This window comes from Branchiostoma floridae, chromosome 4 (genome assembly GCF_000003815.2).
Source record: "Branchiostoma floridae strain S238N-H82 chromosome 4, Bfl_VNyyK, whole genome shotgun sequence".
Classification (NCBI taxonomy): domain Eukaryota; kingdom Metazoa; phylum Chordata; class Leptocardii; order Amphioxiformes; family Branchiostomatidae; genus Branchiostoma; species Branchiostoma floridae.
This window is the reverse complement of record NC_049982.1, coordinates 21230934-21256331: the sequence shown is the minus strand read 5'-3', so window position 1 is coordinate 21256331 and position 25398 is coordinate 21230934. Positions and strand designations below refer to the sequence as shown.

Below are 25398 nucleotides of genomic sequence, written 5' to 3'. Positions count from 1 at the left end.
TGATTTTTTTCGGTTGCTGGCCTGAGCACTATTTTTACGTTTGCATTATATGAGCCACGGATCTGATGCCAGTAACTAAAATAGATAAATGATCACCGGCCATTATACGTTTTCGTTGCCTACGTCTGGACGGGCCCAAAACTGCCAATAACGAAAATAAAAGAATATAGGAACGCACATTGGATTTGCTACGATTTCACCACGATTTCACCACGATTTCCTCCCAGTTAAAAAGAAGTATACTGTAGTATTCCGCTGGTAAATCGTGCTGGCAATCAGCTGGGGTAGACGTTTTCTACAAGTCAGAAATCTACAGACACACATACTAATACGGGTGCCACTACTTCCAGAAAGGGTTTCTTTTCTAGGTTATGATGGTGGTGTTTTAGATTTTCATATGTACGTTTTTAAAAGCGGGCGCATGTACCATTAGACTTAGTGAATTCAATGCGGACTTAACGGGCGGTAACATCTTTTTAAAGGACAGGCACAAGTTTTTAACGGGTGGTAGTGACCATAGCCACAAAGTGGAAAACAATTTTTTATTGTTGTGGAATCATTTTTTTGTTGTTTTCATCGTCTAAAAACATCTGAGGGCATTTGCCCACTTTACACCAGGGGCGGAACCGTCCTGGTCCAGGTGCGGAACCGTCCTGGGTCCAGGTGCGGAACCGTCCTGGGCCAGGTGTGGAACCGTCCTGGGCCAGGTGCGGAACCGTCCTGGGTCCAGGTGCGGAACCGTCCTGGGCCAGGTGCGGATTGGCAAGGGGCCGAATCGTCCTAGTGCCGGTGGATTGTCCGACATCCGAGACTACATTTCACATAAAATACCTCCTTACTGTATCAAGGCGATAGACAGCAAGCACTACATATGTTACCGATACATGTATGCGTAAAGTGAACTTACCGTCGAAACGAATCGGTGATCTACGGACTTCGCGATGCCCACAAACCAGTGCACGGTCCTCACCGGCAACTCAAACAACGAGCAAAGTTCCGATTTGCCGCTCTAAGACGGACAGCAGCTCACTTGTATCTGGTAGAAGGGAGTTCTGGCAGACAGAGCCTCTGCTCTGCTATTTATCTCCCTCACAAGGAAGTTTTTTGCTTGAAGAAACATAACAGGATAATAGCACGATAACGTCACCGTCAAATGATTATGCATCATGCCAACTTTGATCGTGGCACTTGATTTATGTCTGTGCTAATTCTACCAAAAGATGACCAGGATTTTTCATGTTTTTTATTTAATATTTCATCACATGACACTAGATAATGATCTCGGATGTAACAATTGATCGGTGGAATGAAATCGAGGTTTGCTGACTCAAATGGACTGGTTCAAGAAAAGGTCAATAAAAACAACATTGACAGCGGGGCGGGACTTCAAATAGAATTCTGAAAAGACCAGACTAAACAAATATGTCCAGTGACTGCATGCACGTTTGTATCCAATTGTTTAGTATCATCTTCAGGAATGACTATTTATAAAACTTACGATATCTTAGTATATCTACAAATGTCAATGTTCAAATCTGGCATTTAAAATCACCTTTGAAGTTATGAGTTGAGGGGTAAAAGATTGTGCATTATGTCATATTGTAATTATTTTCTTCAGTGAAAAATATGTTAAACGTTGAATATGCACCGACAGGCCCCGACACGCTGTAGGGCATACTTTCGTCCAATCCCGCTCCGTCTCAGCCACAGCGATAATTGACAGCTAGTGCTAAATCAGATGATGAAGCCTCCGCCAAGGGTTCCATCCGGGGGTTCCCCTATACGCCTAAGGGCCTCATCTTTGTCCAATCACAGGCGATCACCAACTCCCAGATAATTGCAGCATAATTGATCAATTATTGACTTGAATGTTGAACGGCACGTAACGTTACCAACTGAACCATGGAATAAGTCAGTTGAATAGACAGGTTAATAGGATAATTGAAACATCAAAAGTGATTTTTTTTCAAATCTCACTGATAACAATGAACGTAATGTTAATAGGAAAATAGAGTAACACCACCAAACATGTTTTTCCAAGCCTTACCGAGGACCCCACTACTTAAGGATAAGATTGACAAATGACAAATCTTTCTGATTAAAAAGGCCGCCATGTTGTCTCTTACTTAACAGGTTACAGCCAGGTAGCAGACTAGCTCATCATCATGCTTCCATCAGCATGAACAGGTTTGTCATCTTGTGTGAAAATAAAAATTATGGATATGTCAGTCAAGCTTATTCTGAAATCATAATCATTCAACAGTTGGGGACTTTTTTGTGAAGATAGTGGGTAAATGATCTAAACAACCGCTAAATAACTGCTTTAATCATGAGACTTTGGTGCATTTAAATTCACTTTGTCAATGTGCGGAGGGGCAGATTGTGCATTATGTTGTATTGTAACTATTTTGCCGACAGGGCGCGACACGCTGTACTTTCGTCCAATCCCGCTCCGTCTCAGCCACAGCGATAATTGGCAGTGCTAAATCAGCCATGAAGCCTCCGCCAAGGGTTCCATCCGGGGGTTCCCCTATACGCCTAAGGGCCTCATCTTTGTCCAATCACAGGCGATCACCAATCCCAGATAATTGCAGCATAATTGACCAATTATTGACTTGAATGTTGAACGGCACGTAACGTTACCAACTGAACCATGGAATAAGTCAGTTGAATAGACAAGTTAATCGGATAATTGAAACATCAAAAATGTTTTACTAATCTCACCGATAACAATGAATGCAAAATGGCATAAAACGTCATAGATTCAGAAACCAGCATGTCTTCTAAGCCTCATCGAGATTAACATATCACAAATCTTTCTAGTTAATAATGTAAAAGGCCGCCATGTTGTCTTTCACCTTTAGTCAAGCCTGGGCAGGTTACAGTCAGGTAGCAGATCTAGACTAGCGCTTATTTCCAGAACATCTACAGATTTGTCATCTTGTGGAAAAATAAGAATTATGGATGTGTCGGTCCAGGTTATTCTGAAACCATTCAACAGTTGCGAACTTTTTTTTGTGACGAGTGTGGGTCAATGACCTAAACAACCGCAGGTGACCTTGCATAGCAGGCAAATGTCATTGCTAAACGGGCCCCCCTCCCCAATCCACACAAACAGTACACTGGAATTTTCCACACCAGAAGGTAAAGCTACATCCGAGTATATAAAACTGTTGATTGTAACCTTCTAAGTATTTTCAACAGCATAACGAAGTTAAGTAACGTGAAGTGGCATCATTAAAATTAAGCATTCAAATGTGTTCTTCTTGAAAACGAAATACACGTATGTCCATACCATATGTCCACACCATATCCAGTAGAATACCGTGACCTTATTTCTTCACCAAATTGTTACTAGTATCAGTAGTAACATTTATGACTTCTTGTTTCTGATGGACGCTTGGAATTGTCCAAATAGGATTGTATGGAACAAATAGGATTGAAATTTTCTCATGAATGACGTAATCTCTCCTGATTTGGGTGATCGGCTATGTCAATATAATACCTTATCCTCATGTCAGAAATCAGTATGAACCCAATATGGCATGACTTATTTTCTTTCAAAGTTAAATACAACAAAACCGGCTCCTTTTTTTTTTTTCCATAGACCTTTATTCCCAGTTCAAGTACATATTTCAATCAATGGATAGATACATATTTCAATGGATAGATACATATCGGTTTAGGCATAGTGGGTATATACATATTTCAGGTCAAGTACAATGTGTACGTTCATCTTTCGGTTCGAGTACAATGGGTGCGTTCATATCTCGGTTCAAGTACACTGGGTACCTATTTCAGTTCAAGTACTCTGGGTACATATATAATTCAATTCAAATACAATGGCTACATAAATCACAATGGATACACATATCAATAATAGAGTTCGCACATGGTTTGGAAAATACGTATGACATTGTCATATTTGAGAAGTACAAGGTTATCCTTATGTTTTGTCCAAGAAAGAAAGATTGCGTATTTAGCTAAAGTAATATAAGTGTTTGAGGAGAGAAGTAAGTGTTTTAAAGAAATGTTATCGTGGTTAACATATGCAGCTATTTTATCCCAATATCCACTTAATCGTCCACAATCAATAAACATATGTTCGTAGTCTTCATCTTTGTTGCACAATTCACAAGTTGGGCTATAAATCTCTCCAGATGTATTAACAATTCTCCATCTGTTCAGTAAAACTTTACATGGTAATATTCTATGCAATATCTTAAAATTGAACTCTCTTAGCTTATTCGATTTGATATTAACAGTTTGTGATGTCCAAACTTTTCGCCAGTTCAGACCGGGACATACGGTGTCCCAATAGGCCTGCGCAGTGGGTAGTATCGTTTTTTGTAGAATACTAACAGAGTACATATATCTGCTTGTGAGTTTTTCAATCGGAACAATACAAGAATTAAACCATATCTTATCATCACCATGCTTGCGTACTTTAAACTTAAAGTTTTCATTTGACCAGAACGTGTCGTCATGTATCTGTACAAGGTCTTTCTTTCCCCCACCCACTTCCTGCCAGGCCAGAACTACCTCCCTATAAAAAGGTGGGAGGCTAGTTAAGGCCGTGGAGTCACTTTTTACATTTAAAGTATGTTTGAAAATAGATAACCCTTTTCCGAGCTTTTCAATAAAATGGAAAGGAATTAGTTGCCAATTTCGTATATTAGTAGAGTCTTGTGTGGTGTGAGTATTACTAAGTCTCCTCACCCACGCAGCTTGTAAACTTTTACATCTTAAATGAATATCAGGCATTTTAATCCCGCCTTCCATATAACTAGAGAATAGTACATTACGTTTTATTTTGTCGGGCTTGCCGTCCCAGAGGAACGTGAAGCATAGTTTCTGAATTTTCTTCAATGCCCAGTCAGGGGTTGGAATCATAGACATATTATAAATAATTTTCGACAAAGCTAAAGTTTTTATAACAAAGGATTTTCCATACAGAGTCAGTTTACGTCTTCGCCACAGTCGAAATAACTGTTCTATTTTATCTATTCGCTTTTCCCAATTAAGAGATTCACACGTGCGCTCTGAAGAACTGAAATAAAGTCCAAGTGACTTGATAGGGGCTTCGGGCCATTTAATATCGAATGGTTTATCTTCCCGTCCCCTGGATGACCCAATCCACATTGCTTCACATTTCCCAAGGTTTAACGTTGGTCCTGCGACTTTACTGAACAGATTTACTACATTCAAAGCATTACTGATAGAATAATCATCAGAGAGGGTTAAGGTTGTATCGTCTGCAACTTGGCTGATTTTAATGTCGTATTCATGATCATTTACCTTAACCCTAATGCCTCTTATCGAATCTGTTTGTCGGATTTTCACAGCTAGAATTTCCACAACTAAATCAAAAAGCAGAGCAGATAGCGGACATCCTTGACGGATGCCTCGTTGCAATTGAAAAAAGGCTGTCCTCCATCCGGAGTTAACAATGCAGCTTTCGATATTGTTATACATCATTTTAACAGTTTGAATAAAGTAAGATCCAAATCCAAATTTCTTCAAAGTTGCCAACATAAAGTTCCAGTTAACACTATCAAAAGCCTTTTCAAAGTCGAGGCATATAACTGCACCAGGGATGTCATAATAATTGCAGAAGTAGATGATATCATTTATTACACGGACATTTTGTCCAATGAATCGGGATTTAATGTATGCTGTTTGGTCGTGTGAAATAATTGTTGGCAGAACACCCTGCATTTTTCTCGCTAAGGCGGCAGCTAACAACTTATAATCAGTGTTTAGTAAACTGATCGGCCTCCAGTTTGCGAGTTCTTTTCTGTCTCCTTTCTTGAAAATAAGTTTAAGTATTGCTCTTTTCTGTGAGGTAGACATGCTGCCGGTTTCGATGGATTCTTTAAGAGCGCCATACACATAATCACCTATACTGTCCCAGAAAGTCAGATAGAACTCTGCGGGTAGTCCATCCGTTCCTGGAGATTTATTAATTTTCATGGCTTTCAGAGCTTCGAAGTAATCGTCTTTTTCCAGGGGTTGGTCTAACGCCAACTTTTGATTTTCCGTTAGAGTGGACTCTAATTCAACTGTCTTAAGAAAGTTTTCAATCTCCTCATTGGAGACTGGGTTGTCATCGGAGTACAGACGTTGATAGAAAGATTTTTCGAGTTGTAAAATTTTTTCTTGATCGGTTACTTCAAGCTCACCATCGGTCAGTTTTGTAATATTGTTGTTGGCTGCTTGCCATTTTTCTAGGTTAAGGAAATAGGAGATTGATTTTTCTCCCTTCTCAACCTGGGTTGCTCTTGCTCAAATTTTCAGGTTGTTATATTCATCTGTAACATCACTAATGGTATTTCGGACGCCGTCCACATAATCCTGATCAGAGAGGTAAGAAGTGTTCAAGCGCCAGACACCTGGTCCGCGTTTGTATTCGTTTAGCTGCATTTTTAACAATATTGCCTTGTGATCGGATTTAATGGACGGTCTAATGTCGCACATTTGCACATAATCTGTCAAGCATTTTTGTATAAGCCAAAAGTCGATTCTGGATGACACAGGGTCGGGATTTCTCCTTCTCCAAGTGTACTGTTTAGCCTGTGGGTGGAGTTCCCGCCAGATGTCAACTAGATGCAGCTTTTGTTTTAAATTAATCAGGGAGTTTCCATCAGAGGGTGTTTTCAATGGACGCTTAGACACCCTGTCCATAACAATGTCATTCAAGTCATTAAAGTCCCCACCTGCAATCAGGTTAGTGACCTCATTATCAGTGGTCCAATCACAGAGGCCGCTGAAGAATTTCACTCTTTCAGTGCGGTCATTAGGGGCATATACATTAAGAAGGCATAAATCTTGCAATTTAACAATCAATTTTCTTCCATCATTTCCTTTTATAATATCAATAATATCAACATCGAGTCCTTTCCGGAAGAGTATAGAAACTCCCCTACTGTGGTTGCTACCAAACTCATGGTGTTGTGATCCACCCCAATCCTGTTCAAGTTCACATTCTTTATCAGGTGTAAAGTAGGTCTCTTGAAGAAAGAAAATATCTGCTTTCTGCTGAAGCAACCAATGATACACAGTGTGCCGCTTACGCCTATCGCGTAAGCCACGAACATTAACAGAGAGTAAGCTTAGATTTGAAGCCATGAAAATGAGAGCAACTTACAGTACCATGAGTCCTAGTTCAGTCTTTTCATTCTCCAGAGCTGGCACATGAACTGTCACCAGGAGTGTCAGTGTGTTTTCCATGTTCACGGGGTGCATTTGATGATTTCCGACCAGCTTCTAGTAGGACGTCGATGCATCGGTCTAGGGTTTGACCATCGATGATTGTCTCAGTCGGTGGGTAGTTATCCTGTCTGCTGTTGTGCTTAGTCTTCTTAGCAGCGCTTCTGGTTGCCATGGTAGTTTCGGTGGTTCTTGTTGTTGTTTGTCTCCTGTTTCTCCGTGGTTTCTGTGCGACGAATTCAGTGATCCGACTTTGTTTTTCTCTCTCATGTCTGTTTATTCTAGTCGAGGCGCTGCCTTTGTCGTGGTCAGGTGGGCTGGATGAAAGCTGGACATAAGCAGTACTGACCTGGCTATCTTCCTCCTTTCTACCGTCACTCGGGATGGAGACTTTCGTGATCTGTGGGGTGGGAGTGATGATGGGCGCATGGGTATTGTCCTCGTCTTCTTGTGGACGTGATCGGAGCGTCGACTGCGGGGGGAGGGGTTTGGGTTGGTCTCTGTAGAACACTCGAGCCCTCCATCGCCCACCAAGCTCCACGAATCTAGGTATGTGATCGTTCGGGTTTGTCGGTGCAATCATGAAAGCGAAACGGTCTCCGGTCTCGCAGTTGGTAAGTTTACCGTCAACTCGGAGCATTTCACGCTTCAGAGGCCCAGTAAGTTTGGCACCGTAACTCTTGAGGCCGGAGGCTATGACTCCGTCGTCAACAGAGAGTGGAACATCTCTAACCGTGATACGAACTCCATTTTGCTGTTGGAATGGATGGATATCACTTATTTCCACGTACCTGCTGCGAAGTGTAATCCCAGAGGCGATCAGCTTAGCGCGTTCAAGTGGATCACGTAGATAGATACGCCATAGGCCTCGAACCTGTTGAATGCCGGCTATGTTGGACGCAGGAACACCGCACGCTACGGCTTTGTAGACCTCTACATTGGAAAAGTATGTTTCGGTCGAACTAACAGCATGAACATCCTTCTCCAGGAAGAAAACTGGTTTGCAGGAGGATGCTGACGTTGTGTTAGGGGCCGTCTGTGCGACGTCTATAGCATTGCCATCCATGACTGCTGCAGCGTAGCTCATTCCTAGCCTTGGGGAGGGGGATGGTAGCCTCCGACGTCGGAATTCTCAGAAAGAAAAGTTTCCCGGCGAAAATAGAGAAAAGTGTGTAAAGACGAACCTTTCTCAAGCCCTTTGCTGACAAGGTAGACTCAGGATGGGGCAGGATTGCGCAGGGAAAACAGGATTGTCTGAGGGCAAGTGAAGAGCTCAAAAGAAGCCAGCCATCTTGGCAATTTGCATATCGGCTCCTGCAACTTAAAATAAAATAGGGAACCCAGTCCTACACAACTCTGTCCCAAGAGCTACCCACAAGTTAATGACCATAGCATGTCCAAAATATGAGATATTGATACCCAGGAGTTCCACTGCAGTACCGTAACAAGCAGCTAGGGGGACAAAAACTCTACTTATTTCAAGACCTACACACAGATTAAACATCAAGACAATCCATCCAAGCCTTCTTAAGTCCATCCACACACATACACACGCATGAACACTTCCAAAAACATATCCTTCTTGGTGCAGGTAATATAATCGGTCCCTGTATTTAAAAAGGCTGGGGGTCCAAACCTATACTACTTATAGCAATCACTAATATTGGAGCTTGCTCGGACAAACGTTTGATATATTCAACGGTGTCTAAATACCGGTAGTTTCATAGGTAAAGGTAAATGTACTGCAAAGCAAACTCATTTTAGCTTGTTAATGATTTATGGCAATTGTAGTACAGTACAGAGCAAGAGTTTATATAAAGTACAACTTCCCATAGGTATGAATTGAAAGCTATCAATATGACGACAACAAAACATGGACTTAAATACAAACTTGCTACAAACCAGTCTCAAAGAAACAGAGGTATGTATGGACATTTGAGATACAACAATTACAGTACATCTGCTTGTTGGAATACAAATTGCATTCTGTATATACATAATAACAAATTAGTACTACTCAACATTCATGCTGTAGTACTAGTAGTGAGAATTCACTACATACATACATATATATATTTATATATATATGTACACTTGACCACAAATATACTGAAAGTGAATTATTATTGACCTGCTTTTATTCCAATGTACTGGAATCTAAAAGTTAAACTTCTATGACTGAACGTCACTTTGTATACATCTACGTGATGGATTAATAAATATCAGTGCTTCTTGCAAGAATTGGATACTGCAAGATCATTGACATTGTTCATATGAATTGGCCAGCAATAAGCCCAATGTTTGTTTTCTTGGCTATTTCTTGTTACTTCTTCTTACAGTCTTAACCTTTCACTACAACTGAAATAAATACTTGTCTATTTGACAGTCAAGCACGAGGATTGCTAACCAGACAACCGTTGAACTGACATACTATTTAACATCAACATTGAACATCGTTAGTTTGTTTGGCAGTGGGATTGTGTTTGTCCTTTGACAAACATGAAAAAAGTTCATTTCTACATCTGTTTCATTGCTTCATTCTTCTATATGACAATTGACAACCAACTATATCTTCACTTTCATTGCATGGTCTACTATGTTATCCTTTCTAAACTTTAAACAGTATACTGCATCATTGTTCTAGCTGCCAAACTCACCAAAGTACATCGTATATGTACAGAACTATATGTTGTACCCATCTGAAGGAGAGGCCTACTGATAATGTATGGATACCATATTATAACATGGGCTCTACTTCTGGTATTACAACCGGTCTGCGTACTTCCATGTGGCCATTTCGCTGGTGACCGTACTCAAACTTTATACGCAGCTCACCGATCTTGCATTTCGGCAGGATGTCAGGGATCCACTCGATGACAAAAGGGGTGGGTTCTTTCTGGTCAGGACTGGTGTTTCCTACGAGACATTAGTTGGATGTTAACATTGTCACCATGTAAAAAAGACACACATCTGTACTCCTGATACATATACATGTGCATACCTGTTTTATCCTCTTCCAAATCTTCTAAATGGTCAACATGTATGCAAATGCATACAGAAAGTTACCATTTTCAACAACTGAACCAATACAAACATCAGTATTTTATAAAGTAATTTCCTAGCAAGTGGGCTGAGCATTGTTAAGTTTTTTTTTAGAAACATGACAGGCATAAGCTGAAGAAAAGAAGTGTTTTCAGAGATGACCAACATCAGCAAGAAATAGCAAGTACAGTTCAAAGAACGTTTTGCTTTCTATTTCAAAATTTGTGACTCACCGACTTTCAGATAAGTCTTGAGTTCAAATGGCTTGATGGCTTGTTGGCCTTCTATCTTACGGTATGCTTCAGCTATTGTTTCTACTTCAACTTTGGGGGCGTCGTAAGGCTCGTAGGTCCCGTCACGATTCTCCACAAAGCTCCGTGTCACCTCCAGAGGCATCTGTAGTGAAACAAAAGACCCACAACTATGTAAATGAGAGAAATTACCCCAAGTACAAAAAGGCGTTTTGCAAACATTTCTGGATCTCTTTAAAAGTAATGGATTGTACAATACAGCACTTTAACTACTAACCATATTGTTTTAATATAAACAATGCTTGGGTTAAACTTTTAAAAAACAAAAGGTTACAAATGATGGTATTAAAAGAAAATGAATGGAGGGATGCAATATGATGCAATATTCTTTAAGGAATTAAACTACTCTAAATTAATCTATTACTGAGGGAAAGCATGTTTTCAGCTTTTTCTAGGTAATACATGTAGTACTAATAGTAATACATTAGAAACTCATATACCTGTGTTGTCATAAATTTGCACCACAAAAACTGTTAGAAGAAACCACACAGAACTTTTCAGGTTTCACAGTTGCTCCACTACTAAAACAAATAGTAGCATGCCATGGCTTCCTACCATTGGTGTGTCAAAGATCTGCTTTACATGTAGAATATTGGTGATGTGCCAGGTGTACTTGGAGAAGGTACCCAGGGGCAGGGCGTCCTTCCTCACAAACGCCACGGTGGAGTTGGGCAGGCGCCGCTTCTTGCACCCGGCAGAGATCCTCTGCTGCAGCGCGTCGAAGAACGGCTGCGGTACGTGGAATACGAGTGGGTCTGGGTAACCTGCAAGTAGATGTTTGGATGTTTAGAAACCAGAGCAGAGGAAACTGGTTCCGATAATCAAATAGTTAGACTGAGGGATAGATGAGATAAGGACAGTCTATAGGATATGACACAACCTTCCTGCTCAACAGTTTCATTAGACTTCATAAAAGATAATCACTACTGACTACTGTACCATCCTTTATAGTGATGTGTTAGCCTGAGTGCCAGCCTCCGTAGTGACCACTGTGGCTAGCAAGCAAAGGTACTGAGCCGGCAGTCACTATGGATTCTAATGATATGTAGAAGCAATATTCAATCTATGATAGTACAGTTTTTTGTTTGTGTATCAGTTATAATATAGTATAAAACCTGCAGATGAGTGCACGCATAGACATTTCTGACTAGTGTAATATAATTACTAGTAAATGTTATGGATTGTCGCTATTACTTTGTCTAATAACTAAGAACATCTGCCTCACCATCAAACTGGTAGTGCATGGTCTGGTTGATTCTCTCCACCACACTTCCCAGCCACTCCTGGAAGGATAGAGAGATCTCCGTCTCCTCTACTGTGGCAGCTGCAACAGAAACTTGTATACATGTTGAAGAGAAGAGGGAGTACACAGTTTGGAATACTACAAATTATGTGGGGCTGCTAGGGTACATGCAATAGGCATATCATAGAGTGCCATACAATATATAGAAAAAAACTGCCTGAGATCCATTGATAACCAAGGGAATGATATGAATTTTATGTCATAGCTGGCCCATGATACTGTTCAGTACAATTATTCTGGACTGCGAGATACATCACACAGGCTTCTAAAGAGTAATCTAAATATACTTTCTATTGAACATGTAAATACTGTATTCGGACATAGTCACATTGGCATTGGCATTGTGACAATTTTTGGCATGAGGTCATGATGAGGATGTCAATTTTACTCAACTGGCACATTTTCCATTAAACTGTGCTTTTTTATGGGTGGGCATGACATGAAAAGAGTACCACACAGTGGATAACACATCACCCTCAGTCCCAGTCCTCCTGCAAGTAAGACTTCCTTCCAACTAAACTGCTTGTGCTATCTGATGCTCATTACCACGGTCAGGCTGGTACTTCAAATGATATGGGACTCACCACATAGTATTTTCTGTTACCAATACAAGTCTAAATATTTTGAAGCTCCAAAGGGTAGTACATGTATCACCTAAGAAAAAAATCCTGCAGCATTATTGTTGGTGCTAAAATTCTCCTATATGAGCAACCATGAGGCATCTGCAGAGGCTTCCCTGGCATACCCAGGAGACGACAGATGAAGAGTTTTACCAGGTCTCTTTTATGAAGATGAAGAGGCTTACCAGGTCTCTTTGCAGATGGAGGGCTTGCCGCTGTTTTCTTGATGGGGGTTTTCTTGGAGGGAATGTTTCCACTGTCTTGTAACGTCAGCAATGCACTGCTGGCCTGGGCTATTAAAACAATTGTAAAACTGTAAGTACACTTCAAGGAAAATATGAGGCTCTAGTGTACATTTTATTCATGACACATCTCAGATTTTTCAACATGCATGATTTTTATCAAGCATAAATTTGAAGTTCTTTTCACTTTTCACAATTATAGATTTTCTTCTGCAGATGACAGATAGAAGATGGGTATAGATCTATGGTCAGCGTATTGAGTTCAGATTAGTTTATTATTATATTTGTTAACAAGTTTCTGTCACTAAAAAAGGTACCATGAGACAAATAGTTCAACTTGCCAGAAGACAGCTTCCAGCATACTGCTGTTTTTCTATTACATGTCATGATCACTCCAGGCTGCCATGACATCTGTTAGTGGTGCACTGGTAAAACAGATGGTAGGCCTGTAAATCTTGAGGAATAAAAAATAACATTTTACCTAGTGTGTCATCTTTCTTTCTCTTTTTTGATATCTTGGGTGACCCGTCTGCCAGTTCAATCACTGCCGCCAGTGCCTTCTCTGGGGCTGCACCTGCAACAGATAGCCGAATGCTGCATGTACTAAAATGTAAAAACTTACATTTCCTCTTTATCAATTATTTCATACCAATTCTTGACTTGAGTTTGTTCAGATCCACGATTAGCTAACAACATATAAAGTACATTGTACTTGTCTGCACAGCTCAAATATTGCTCCAAATAGCCAATTGACTGGGAATTTAATGGATGAATTTTCAAATGTGGCTTTCTACTCAGAACAGTACCATCTTGCGCTATTCTGTTCACTGGAAATAAATGATGGTTATGAAGATGCCAAAAACATTTCGTTGGAAAATGTGCAAAGGGAAAAATCTGTACCTGGGTTATCAAGATTAATGTAGTAGGCAAACTCTTCCGTCAGCTTGTCGTCGCTGGCAAATGCACAGATACAGGCATAGAAGTGAACACATCTTCTGGCCTGTTCTGACACACCCTGATTGCCCATCTTCATTGTCTTAAACATACGGCATGTACAGTGGAACTTGTGCTCCGCCGCGTCTCGATTTCGGCTTGTGTCGCTGAATGAAAAGTGCAGGAAACCCAGAGGCTGTCTCGGATCAGGTTTACATTTCACGACCATGATGTTCTTTGTCACCCGCTGCACGAGCGGTCCCGTTGTTTCTGTTGCGAGAAGCCATATCGCCTGTTTGATTTCATTGGAAATGTTTAAGGAGTTCAGAACAGAGTTTTTCAGGGTGAGGGGCGTTGCCTCGGCCTCACAGGTCAGGGCCAACTTGATGTGAGAGCACGTTTCCTCACCAACGTTTACATGGCGAACTCTCTGACAAGTCTCAACGAAACATCGCCCGGCACCCGAGGCAGCGATCAGCGCTGCCCCATCCACAGTCTGGGTGGGATTGCCATCCGCATCAGTGGTTATGGGTAGTTGGACAAATCCTCGATAGTCCGGCCCTCGGTCACGTAAACGCACCGAAAACACCTGGACGGTGGATCCCGTGATGATACGCACTGCATCTGCACTGTGTCCTGCTTTGCGGACTTTATCTCGAAACACAGTGTTGCATTCCTTGTTCTTGCAGCTCAAGCCGCGTGTCCCGTTGAGTGTCCCACACTTGGGGCATTTTTTGACACCACGTAGGGTGGGCTTTCCCAGGTCTGCAAATAAGCTCTTGATTCGTTCCTGGGTGGTTGCCATTGTTGTCCTCTAGAGCAACAGGGTCTAGTAGAAAACACAAAGTTTCAAAAAATTTATACATAAAATTTACCGAGTTTACCTTTTCGTTACCTGCAACCTTGCCGTTTAGGAATAGACTTATTATTTTCTACTGCACCACTCAACATCAAATTCTTTATTTCATTACTAATAAACACTTCTTTTAGCTTTCCTGAATTAAAAAAGGTTTCTCTTTTTTTGCTTCCGTCCTTTCTATATTTGAAAGAATATAGCAGTAGGATAATATCCTACTGCTATATCCTTATACAAAGTTATAGCAGCAGCAGTATACTAGCACATACAGCCATGCATCCAAAAATCAAACTTACGACATGTAACGTTACATGTACTGCATGGTGCAGTAGCAGCATGTTAACAGTTGATCGCCAATACCTTTGATTAGTCTTTATGTAACAAAAAAGACTCGCGGCAGCAAACACATAAATAAATGTACAAGCAGGCAGCAGTTTTCGTATCGGATTTGCGACTTCGCGCTTTTTTTTTTCTTTCGCCATTTTTTCACCCCTCCTTCGAGTTTCGTCTTTGCTTGCAAAGCTACCATAAGTCGTAAGTGGGCTATTACAAACAACTGCTTAGCAGAACATGTCAGTTATCCGTTTGCAATATATTACATGTCTGGTTTTGAAGAAATGGATGTCTAAATCACCTGAAAAGACCTCGTTCTTCACCGAAACAAGCGACCTCCTCACTGACGAACGTCCACCATTTTGACAACAAAGGAAAGCTCGAGCAGAATATAGTATCCGAGTCCTCATTGGTCCGTCAGATCACATGGCTTTCATAAACTTTTACTTGATTGGTCAATTGAAAATTTGTAATTATCGTTTCTTCATTTTCGCCCAAAACTTCTAATAATGTATCACTAAATTATTTGATTGAAATACATAATCAAGTCTTGTCATGTATTGAATATAATTGTGGGAAAATTTTGAAAAGAGAGGTTAGAGGTTAAACGTAACTGGGGCATAGGTCAAAGGTAAAGTAAGTCCAGAGGTCGGGAAACCTGCACAGATTTTACGATGACAGCACCCTTAAAACTTTCCAGATTCTACGAATGGGGTAGAAAGATTGTCGCAGTGGGAAGGAATTACAGGTACAATGTTGTGCACATCTCTAATGCATTCATGTTATACAAACGACATCATTTTCCACGGCTGCCGGTGTCCTGTCTTGCAGCAGTCAGTTTTGTAAAGTTGAACTTGACTAGACTTTGTACCCAATCTTTCACCAGATGCTTTCATCAGATGAAAATTCCTTTACTCAATGTTGCACTGACCGATGATAAGTTTTGTTTAGCAAAACTACGAAAGCTTCACCCTCCTTTTTCAGCACTGGAAACCAGTGCTGAAGATGGCTTCAGCACTGGAAACCGAGTGCTGAATGTTCGACAGCACTGGAAAACCAGTGCTGACGCGCTCTCAGCACTGGAGACGCCGGCTTCAGCACTGGAAACCGAGTGCTGAATGTTCGTCAGCACTGGAAACCGAGTGCTGACGCTCTCAGCACTGGAAACGCCGGCTTCAGCACTTCAATGCGTTTATATTGAGTGGGTCAGTTTACCTGACACCATTAGTATTCACCAGAATCGACATGGCTACTGCGATATCTATCACAAATTGACACAATAAATTTGTTTGCAATCCCGTTTTAATGATATCCATTCCTTATACATTTCAATTATACAAAACAACACAAATTCAGGCTTTTTTTGCATCTGTATCTATCTTACGTTATATCAAAACCGCCGTTCGGCGTAACACACCAGCTAAAACTGCATAAACTTGAAAAATCATCTTCATTAGTACCGTATATAGTACCGCTTTCAGTACTTTGTATCTATACTCTATACATACACCAAGTTACACATTAAATTGAATAGCACAACCAAAAGTTTAACTTTATTTTTAATCAGTATACGTCAAGTACCGCTCTCAGCACTAGGACACTCCAGTGCTCGAAAGACTTCGGCACTGGTTTGAAGAACGTTCCAGTGCTGAAAAGACGTCAGCACTCGTTTTCCTGTGCTGAAGATTTCTCAGCACTGGTGTTCCAGTGCTGAAGTGCCCCTGAGCACTGGAAAATCGAGTGCGGAAGGCGAAGCTTTTGTATATCAGCACTCGGTCCCAGTGCTGACGGCGGTTTCAGCACTGGGTAACCAGTGCTGAGTGACCTTTGACCTGACCCGTCGCCGCCAGGGCCGCGAGTTCAGCACTGGAGCCGAGTGCTGACGAACATTCAGCACTGGAAAACGTCTTTTCAGCACTGGAAAACGAGTGCTGACGTCTTTTCAGCACTGGAAAACGAGTGCTGAGGGAGCTTCAGCACTGGAGAAAGGCTGATCAGCACTGGAAAACGAGTGCTGAACATTCTTCAGCACTGGGCGCCGAGTGCTGAGGTCGATTCGACCATTGTTTTCAGCACTCGGTTCCAGTGCGGAAGGTGAAGCTTTCGTAGACTTGCTTTTGTTTAGCTACAGAAAAAGGCACAATTACTGTATTACAATGATGAGGATTTTACAACTGTTTTATTCATTCACTTTGTATATTTGGGCCACAGCAATTAAATTTTATGGATGACATCCTCAGTAGACTGCAAAATATTAATAATGAGATAGGGCAAAAAACAAACATGTTTAAGATGGTTAAAGAAACAAGATGGCTAGATTTTCATATTACTGATAAACCTGTCTATAGCGGCCACTCAAGGGACTGTAGAAATGTGGCCACAGCAGAGGAGACACAGCCATCAGAATTTCCCCCAGTATAAAATACATGCAATCTAATGGGAGAGTTGAGGAAACAAATATGCAATTATCTCAAGAATAAAAAGATCAAGCCATACAAACTTACCCTCAAATTATAGCCTACTAATACTACGTCCAGTCTCATCAACTTCATTTGCCAGAATTTCTGTACGGCTAGTCTTTTAGATACATCCCCAAAATGCCCAAATTTAACAAAAAATGCCACCAAGAAAGGCTTTTCAAAGGTTAAAGCCTTGTTTTATTTCCCTGCTCTCTCACCGTGGGGTTCTAGGCACAGGCTGGCACTAATTGTTGTGTCTCCCCTATAGACAGGTGGTCACTATAGAAAAATGCTGATCAATTGACCATGAGCAATAAGTTACACATGATTTCAGTACTCATGTCTTCCACAGTGGTGCCACTATATACTACATGATTTAGTTTCACTTCTGCAACTACAGTCATGGGCTCATGACTCATGGCTAACTTGCTCTGGCTAATGTCACTTCTACTTCATCCATAGGATTCACTTGTTGTGGCCTTATACAACAATATGGACTAATAACTTGTCATTGTATTGCCAATAATTCTTTAATGCTTCACTAATCTGCATATGCTGATCTGTATAATTGCAGAGCTCACTGTGCAGAGCTGGGTAATCCGGTACCAAAAGAACCTGTCTTGTTCTTGAAGCCAACAACTTCTTACCTGCCAGAGGGGAAAGGGCCTACCAGGGTATGGTTTTGTGTACTTGTGATGTAATTTCTTTGAGGGGCTTACCATGAAGAGCTAACCACATCACAAATCACTGAGAATCACAGCATTAAACTTGAAATCAGAGAAGGGCTTCTATAGTTTCATATTCCAAATTTTTATAATGTTATACATCAGAAGTCAATGTGAGGAGATAGGCAAGCCCATTCCAGACGAACCAGCCATTGTGTTCCTCAAGCCGCCGTCTTGTCTCTTGCTAGAAGGAACTGAACCCATGAGGGTAGGCTTGACTTATTGCCTACATACAGCTTTCAATACTTGGGGGCATAGTTCGCACTTTGAACTTTGTTACTTGGTTACTTAACTCGCGATTAACGGTCAAAAGAATTTCACTCAACATTGATATGTCTTTGTACCGTTACATTCAATCAATGTAAGCTTGCTTTTTTTTTAAGTTGCTTCACTTTGCTTATGTATAACTCTCAAGAGTAAAATTGGTCATAGGTCACCATAACTATGCAGACTTTTGGGACTTGTTCTATTTTGAACTTAACCCTTAAAGTGCTGATTAATGTAGTACTGATGCATGTATGTAGTCAGAATACCATCTGAGATGTGAAAAGTTAAAATCTTGCCATTCCATGTGTACTCAGGGCCCTCCTGGGTGTACAGATCTCCACCATGAGATAGAGCTGGGGGTGGTGATATCGGGAGGTGGTACCAACATTCCCCAGGAGAGTGCAATGGACCATGTAGGGGGGTACGTCCTCGCCCTGGACATGACGGCCAGGGACTACCAGAACATAGCCAAGGAGAAGGGCATTCCATGGACATGGGCCAAATGTAAGTAATATGTAGTTCTACTATTCTTCAATACTAGTACTTCTAGTGCCTGCAGTGACTACTGTTTGTTTTGTTGTGAAGAAATCTGATGAGATCAAAAAGGAAAGGAATTTTAGTAGTAGTATCCATGTATTTGATTATAGTGGTGCTGGGGTCCCTGACATGGGTTGGCAGCAGTCAGCGGGTCTTCACACCAATCTTCCAAGCAGCTCTCTCCAGCAGGCTCACCCTATTTAGACCACACATTTTCTTCTCCATTTCAAGGCTTTGACACGGCATGTCCAATCAGCGAGTTTGTGCCAAAAGAAAAGGTCAGCGACCCGCAAGACCTGAACATGTGGCTGAAGGTCAATGGCGAAGTGCGACAGAAAACCAACACCAACGACATGATCTTCACTGTGCCTTACATCATCAGCTATATCAGCAAGATGATGACCCTGGAACCAGGTCAGATACCATTTGTTTGTGAACTCCAGAAGCAGCAAAATGTAAAGTTATTTCATTGCCTGGTATAGACTAAAGATATATAGATATCAACAGTGGGAGAAATTGAATTTCCAAATGCGATGCTGTGTGGGATATCTGTGACACTTGCTTGTTTCCACAGTGCTTGTAGGTTGTCTACTCCTCCTCCTATACATGTAAATGCCTTGCAGATATATGTACTTCTTAACTGAGAATACTGACCATAAATTCATCTATTGGTGCTGTGAGACACAATTTCATGGTAGCAGCAAAAAGGTTTTCATTGTGGAAACAAATGTTTACTACAGTAGTACAATGTAATATGGCCCAAATACATATTTACAGTGTCATGAAGATGAAGTACTTCAAGTAGAGAGTTCATTACAGAACGATGAAAATAACACTGCTTTCAACAACAGGTAATATTTTTTCAGAAATCTGTTGCAATAGGTAAGTCTAGAGATGAACATACTCAGTTTTATTTTGTTTTAGGTGACCTGATCCTGACAGGAACACCCATGGGCGTGGCAGGTGTCCAGCCTAATGACCAGTTAGAAGCTGAGATAGAGGGCGTGGTGGCCATGAAGTTTACTGTGGGGGACAAACTCTGATATGGTGGAAAGATTCAACATTAAAGACCTTCATCATAAGAATATTATGTTTAATTATGTTTTCTTCCATTCTGATACATATGATATAGTCAAAAATATGACAGAAGATTACATTTTTCCTTCTAACGATTGTCAAAGAATACAATGTTAATGTTTCATACATGTAATATGATGCAAACATGATGATCAATGTTAAGTATAGTCATACAGTATCTGTTGAATACCATTTGATAATCGACTGCAAAGTGCAATTATTTGAATATAATCAGTAATAAAGGGACAAAATTCTAATAGCTTTAATTATACTTTCATCATTTACCATATTTTCTTTGGACAGATGTGGAGGCCTATAATGAATTTATAAGAACTTATACATAGTAGTCCAAACCTGATGTACTTTGGATGTATACAAAACATTACAATTTCTAGATACATTTTGTACATCTTTGAAAGGGTAAATGTCAGTAGGCTTAACTGACAATTGACAAAAAATGAACCTGGAGCGTTTACCCCCTCCCATTTTCCTAAAATGTCCGTCTTTGCTCTAAGATGTCTGTTTAATAATGTTACATAATTAATTTCAGCACTGAACTAAAGGAGAGGGGAGCACAATCAGGTACAAGACCAGGATGTATCCCCCTTTGTTTCTTGCAGTTCTAATGCAATCCAACTTTTGGACTATTCCATTACTTTGAAACAGGAAGGAATTTTTGGGTCATGATTTTCTCAGTCTAATCCTCTAAGACTATACTGAGTGCCTTCATGTCTGACAGCTGTTTCTGGAGGTCAGCGTTGTACTGGTGGTCGGGAGGGGGGTCGGTGTCAGCCCCAAGGTCGGACGCCAGCTCACACAGCACCTTGTACACGTTACTGTGGTACGCAACCTGGAACAGATGGGATGTGAAGAGGGTTACATATGAGAACGTATCATCAGAAACCTGGTCTTCAATACTCTCTGGACTATGATGAAGATAATGAAGTCTTGACATGTACAACTGTCAACATAGCCAATGAAATGAGATCTCACAGAACAGTAATAGACACCATGCAAAGGGGATTGAAGGACATTGCAAATCTTCTTACAAGCCCAACAGCCTCTTGTTCACTTCTGTACACAAGATACATGTACGTATAATATTTCGAAACTAGCAAGGACCATATCCATTATGAGTAAGTAGAAGTCTGGAAGCAAATTGGGAATTCTATATACACATCTGTATTTGACATTGGAGCTGCCCGACCTGAGATTTAAGCAGTGCCTCAAAGCAGGGTTGGAAGTAGTCTATCCTCCCATCATAGAACTGAGGCATCTCCTCCATTAGTGAAGAGTTCTGCACCTCAAAGTCCTCCTTGGCTGCTGACAGGGCCTTCTTACCCTGGAGGAGAAAGGACAAGAGGACTCTTGTAAGTGTAACTCAGTGTTTGATTACCAAAGTTACATTATAAAAATGATCTGAACTTGGGAACTCGTGCCGGAGGGCTAAGTGCAGAGACACGCACAATACAATCAAAGAAGAATGGTAACAAAATGTCTATTGATCCATCTGATGTTTATGTACATGTATGACTTTTCATTGTGGGTTGGCCATCTCCTCTGGGTACGGGAAAACCTGAAAGTTATCAATGGATGCTAACATTTTTGTGTCTAGGCTTTGGACAATTAAGGAAAGGACATTGAATTTTTTTTTTTTATTTGACTCGTAACCTTTATTTTGGCAGCTTCCTTTTGAACCACTGATCACAATCATGTTAAGGAAATGTTCTAATGGTATGGAAATAACTACATGTACACTGCATTTTTGCTATCAAGTTTTGAATATGCCACTATACAAAAGGTGGTGCCGACCTGCTCCAGCTTGACAATGTTTGGTCCCGTCCTCTCCTTTTCCTGAAGCTTCTCTACCTTCAGCTGCTGTCGACTGTACTCCTGGGGATAGGAACAGCACATGAATGGTACAAATACTGTACATCACTACAGGGATAGTATCAGGATAGCGACAAAAATGTACTATGGAGATGGACAGAGCAAGATGCCCACAGCAAACTTTATGTATATATAAAAGCTCTTTGCAAAACTACCTACAATACCTCTGAAAATAGCTTCATTAGGTTGGAAGAATATAGGATATAGGAAAATTCTTTTACCCAACCAGGTTAAACCAAGGAGCTTTTATCTGATAAAAGCTCCTTGGTTAAACTTGCTTGTTTAACCTGGTTAACAAGAATTATCCTACATCCTACCTGCAATACCATTATTGTTTACTAGGTGGCGTTATTGCACTGTCAACTGAGTTTGACCTGGCACCAATGGCCATTAACTTTCCCCCCACATCCACTTACCTGAAGACTCTGTTCCCTTTTCCTGATGGCACTGTTGGCCTGGGGGAAGATGTTGGTAAACCTTGAACAAACAAACGAAAATATGAGATTCACATAGAATGTTCTGATAGGAAATACAATCGTCTACCTATTCTTTGTGGTGGGTGACAAATACATTGTATCACAAACCCTATACTAAATAAACAACCCAGTTTATCGAAGTCAAAATCAAATAATTTTCACATAATGTCTGGAAAAAAATGGACATTAGTTGAATAACTATTTCATCACCACAAAACTAATATTTCATGTCTAGATCTTTTTAAAATACTAGTATCACATGTGCACATGCACGAGACAGAAGTCCTAGTCTGACCAGAATCCATGTGGAGGGTTAGATATAATATGGTGGTAACGTGTGTAATTCTTTGGTTTAATGTTACCCCACCAAAGTGGGGCTAAGAAAAATTAGCCTATAGACTCATTGATTGTTCCCCTCCACGGAAATCTTTAGTAAAAGGCGAAAGATTTGTGCGGATGTTTTGAAGGGAAACCAGAGTGCACCTACTGTGGGGAGCAAAAACCGGCGGGGTCCCATGAGTGCAAATAGTGCTAGCAGTCATTCAGGGATGAAACTTTCTTTTAGGTTAATTCACATAAAAAGTGCATTAGGATTAGTTTGTTTTAGCCTTAAAGACAATCATCAAAACAATTTTTACATTATCTTTAATTTTTTTTTACTTATTTTTGCTTTGACGTCTAGTTTAGTGTAATAGAACACGTTCACCATGCAAAGTTACTATGCCTGCTGGGATATTATAATTAGCTAATCACATGACTTGTGTAGGGTCAATGACCTACCAAAAGAGGCATACCTGTTTGTATTACTATTTATGGCTACCCAGCTGAATGACTGACAACAGGTTGGGGCCCCAATAAAAACCTTACAGAAAGCAAGAAGCATTTACCAAATCCATAATAAGGTCCCACAAATTTGAGACCACTATCAGTGGCGGCGGCACCGGGGGGGCAGGGGGGGCGGCTGCCCCCCCGAAAAATATGTTGGGGGGGCGTCGCCCCCCCAGAAAATCAAGCTGAAACCTTGTGTATTTTTTTGATGATGGAAATTTCATTAAATCAAGCTAGTCTAATGGGAAAATTTACACCTGAAAACGCAAGAAATGACGTTTCAGAGAGTCCCGATTTCAAAATTTCGCCAGTGTTCCCTTGTGACGGCTCGCGTCTTGGCCATGTCGGCGCAGGACAATATGTTGCGGGAGCGTTGCTCTTAAAAACCTTTTTAACTAATAAAAATTTTACTATCGTACTATACTTGGTTTACAAGCAGAATGTGGGCCTCAAATGCAGGAAATGACGTTTTAGGCGGTCAAGATTTCAAAATTTTGTCCGGACCTCCCTAGCGATGACTTGTGCCTCCGTCGCTCACAACAACATGGGGAAAATTTGTTGAGGCGTGGGTCATTGCCCTCAAACATCTCTTTCATTCACAAAAATGACATTAGATTTAGCATAGTCCCTCAGCAAAATTTGTCCCCCAAAATACAGAAAATGGCGTTTCAGAGGGTACAGATTTTGAAATTTTCCCAGACCAACCTTGTGACAGCTTGCACCTTGGACACTCGGAATCGTGAATATATTTTGGGGGCATCGCCCTCGCTAAAACCATGTGTCTTTCTAACAGAATTGTCATCAAATTTAGCTTAGTCTGGCAGCAAAATATGCACGCCAAAACGTAGGAAATGGCGTTTTAGAGGGTCAAGATTTCAAATTTTCCCGGGGGAGCATGCCCCCGGACCCCCCTAGGATGGTCGCGCCTCCGGCGCGACTGGTAGCGCCTTCGGCGCTACATGCGCCGTACAATTCTGTCAGTAAAAGTTCGCCCCCCCAGACGAAATTTGGTGCCGCCGCCTCTGACTATTTACTGATTAAACTAATACTTGGGAAAATGTTTCCAGACTCTTTGCCTTAGCCAGTAGTGAATATTTATCTTTGTTGTTCTTTGATACTGTAATGATAACTGTTATATGATAATTTTTTTCAGTATCATCCTGGTACAAATTTTTAACACCAACAATGCTTTCTGGTACAGATCTTACAACAGGTACAACAGGTATAAAGCATTTACATCACAAAGCATGAAGCCCTATTGAGAAGTATTTGGCTCCATAGGATGAAGAAACAGGAGACAGAATGAAACAATATGATTAATTACCTTCTACAATGAAGATAGTAAAGCACAACATAAAAGATAACTAGTATGTGAATTTGATATGTGCATAACAGTTTTTCTTACCTTTTCATAGGTTCAATAACAGCTTTTTGACTACTTGTGTTCTGAAACAGATGAAACAGGTCAGATCTAAGTCTGTTTTGTCTGTGAATGAATGGTTTCTACAGCATACTGTAAATCTTGAAATATCAATGGTGGTCTAATTACCAGGTACTTCAGTTTCCACAGAGGCCCTCTCCAATATGGAATAATGACACTTAGAATATGTGTTCTTGTGCTACAGAGGTGTTTTGTCTGCAAACTTAAACAAAAGTGACAAACCTTCCTTTCCTCTCCCACCACAAAATTAAGTCTGTGCAAAAATAGATAAAAAGTACCGGTGTGGCAGCGATTTCGCCCCCCGTGATCTCGCCCCCCCGGGGCGAAATCACTAGCGATTTCGCCCTCCCCGGCTAGTGATCTCGCCCCCCTACCTCGCCCCCCTTTAGCGATTTTGCCCCCCCCCCAAAAAAAAACGGGTTTACATGACATTTTAGAAGTTGATTGGTATAAATCACAAAATACAGTTTCAGAATGATATAAATACACGAGTTTGATACATAACTCCATTCATAATATCAATATTAACGTAATTACATGGTAATAAGATAGTTGAACTTGTTTCAGACAAGGAGGGTTGGGTCCCTTGTATTCCCATTATTGCATATACCTGAGTCTTGACATAAGATGTATTTCATTGTATTCACCTGTCCTTAAGCAACCTATATATCTCCAATATGAAGTCTCTACCATGAAGTGACCACAAAAGACATATGTAATGTCTTTATTAATTATGCAAATATTAGATACTAATTAGAATAACGCACATTTCGGTATATCCACCTGGCCAAGGGATATCTTCACCTCCAACATGACTGTTTTTCTAGTATTAGGAACTGATGCATTTAC

General features: G+C 40.7%; 4 protein-coding genes and 1 non-coding gene across 7 annotated transcripts in view; 1 reads left to right on the top strand and 4 right to left on the bottom strand.

Annotated features, from left to right (window-relative positions):
• The window catches only part of LOC118413385 (fibropellin-1-like), a 15025-nt gene extending 13979 nt beyond the window's left edge, over positions 1–1046 (bottom strand). The window contains exon 1 of the mRNA XM_035816747.1: positions 908–1046. The gene's annotated coding sequence lies outside the window, so the exon portion shown is untranslated. The remainder of the gene's footprint in view (positions 1–907) is intronic.
• Positions 1047–8798: 7752 nt separating this feature from the next.
• On the bottom strand, positions 8799–15317 carry LOC118412941 (uncharacterized protein C2orf42-like). Of its 2 annotated transcripts, none has more exons than XM_035816009.1 (8): positions 15151–15317; positions 13628–14489; positions 13209–13301; positions 12671–12778; positions 11788–11898; positions 11118–11326; positions 10485–10647; positions 8799–10125 (listed from the first exon to the last, which is right to left on the bottom strand). In XM_035816009.1, exons 2-8 carry the CDS (start codon positions 14463–14465, stop codon positions 9947–9949), a joined length of 1701 nt encoding a protein of 566 aa, XP_035671902.1. In that variant the 5' UTR covers positions 14466–14489; positions 15151–15317; the 3' UTR covers positions 8799–9946. The 2 variants fall into 2 exon arrangements, with proteins under 2 accessions (XP_035671902.1, XP_035671903.1); XM_035816010.1 differs by having other exon boundaries at positions 11788–11886.
• Positions 15318–15423: 106 nt separating this feature from the next.
• LOC118412944 (acylpyruvase FAHD1, mitochondrial-like) lies at positions 15424–20171 on the top strand. The gene is made up of 5 exons (XM_035816013.1): positions 15424–15597; positions 17883–17982; positions 18615–18804; positions 19069–19251; positions 19762–20171. Exons 1-5 carry the CDS (start codon positions 15524–15526, stop codon positions 19878–19880), a joined length of 666 nt encoding a protein of 221 aa, XP_035671906.1. The 5' UTR covers positions 15424–15523; the 3' UTR covers positions 19881–20171.
• LOC118412942 (bridging integrator 3-like) overlaps positions 19940–25398 on the bottom strand; it is a 10664-nt gene continuing 5205 nt past the window's right edge. Inside the window, exons 6-11 of one of the 2 annotated variants that reach the window (XR_004830839.1) lie at positions 24514–24554; positions 22221–22281; positions 21727–21807; positions 21122–21256; positions 20470–20764; positions 19940–20413 (exon numbers count right to left, since the gene is read on the bottom strand). Coding sequence is in view for 1 of the 2 variants with exons in the window: in XM_035816011.1 (XP_035671904.1) it covers positions 20612–20764; positions 21122–21256; positions 21727–21807; positions 22221–22281; positions 24514–24554 (471 nt within the window). In the remaining variant the exon portion in view is untranslated. Of the gene's footprint in view, positions 20765–21121; positions 21257–21726; positions 21808–22220; positions 22282–24513; positions 24555–25398 lie in introns of both variants that reach the window. The other variant, XM_035816011.1, reaches the window with a different exon arrangement.
• Positions 22640–22761, bottom strand: LOC118415063. The gene has a single exon (XR_004831065.1). It is a non-coding gene; the product is annotated as a U5 spliceosomal RNA (small nuclear RNA).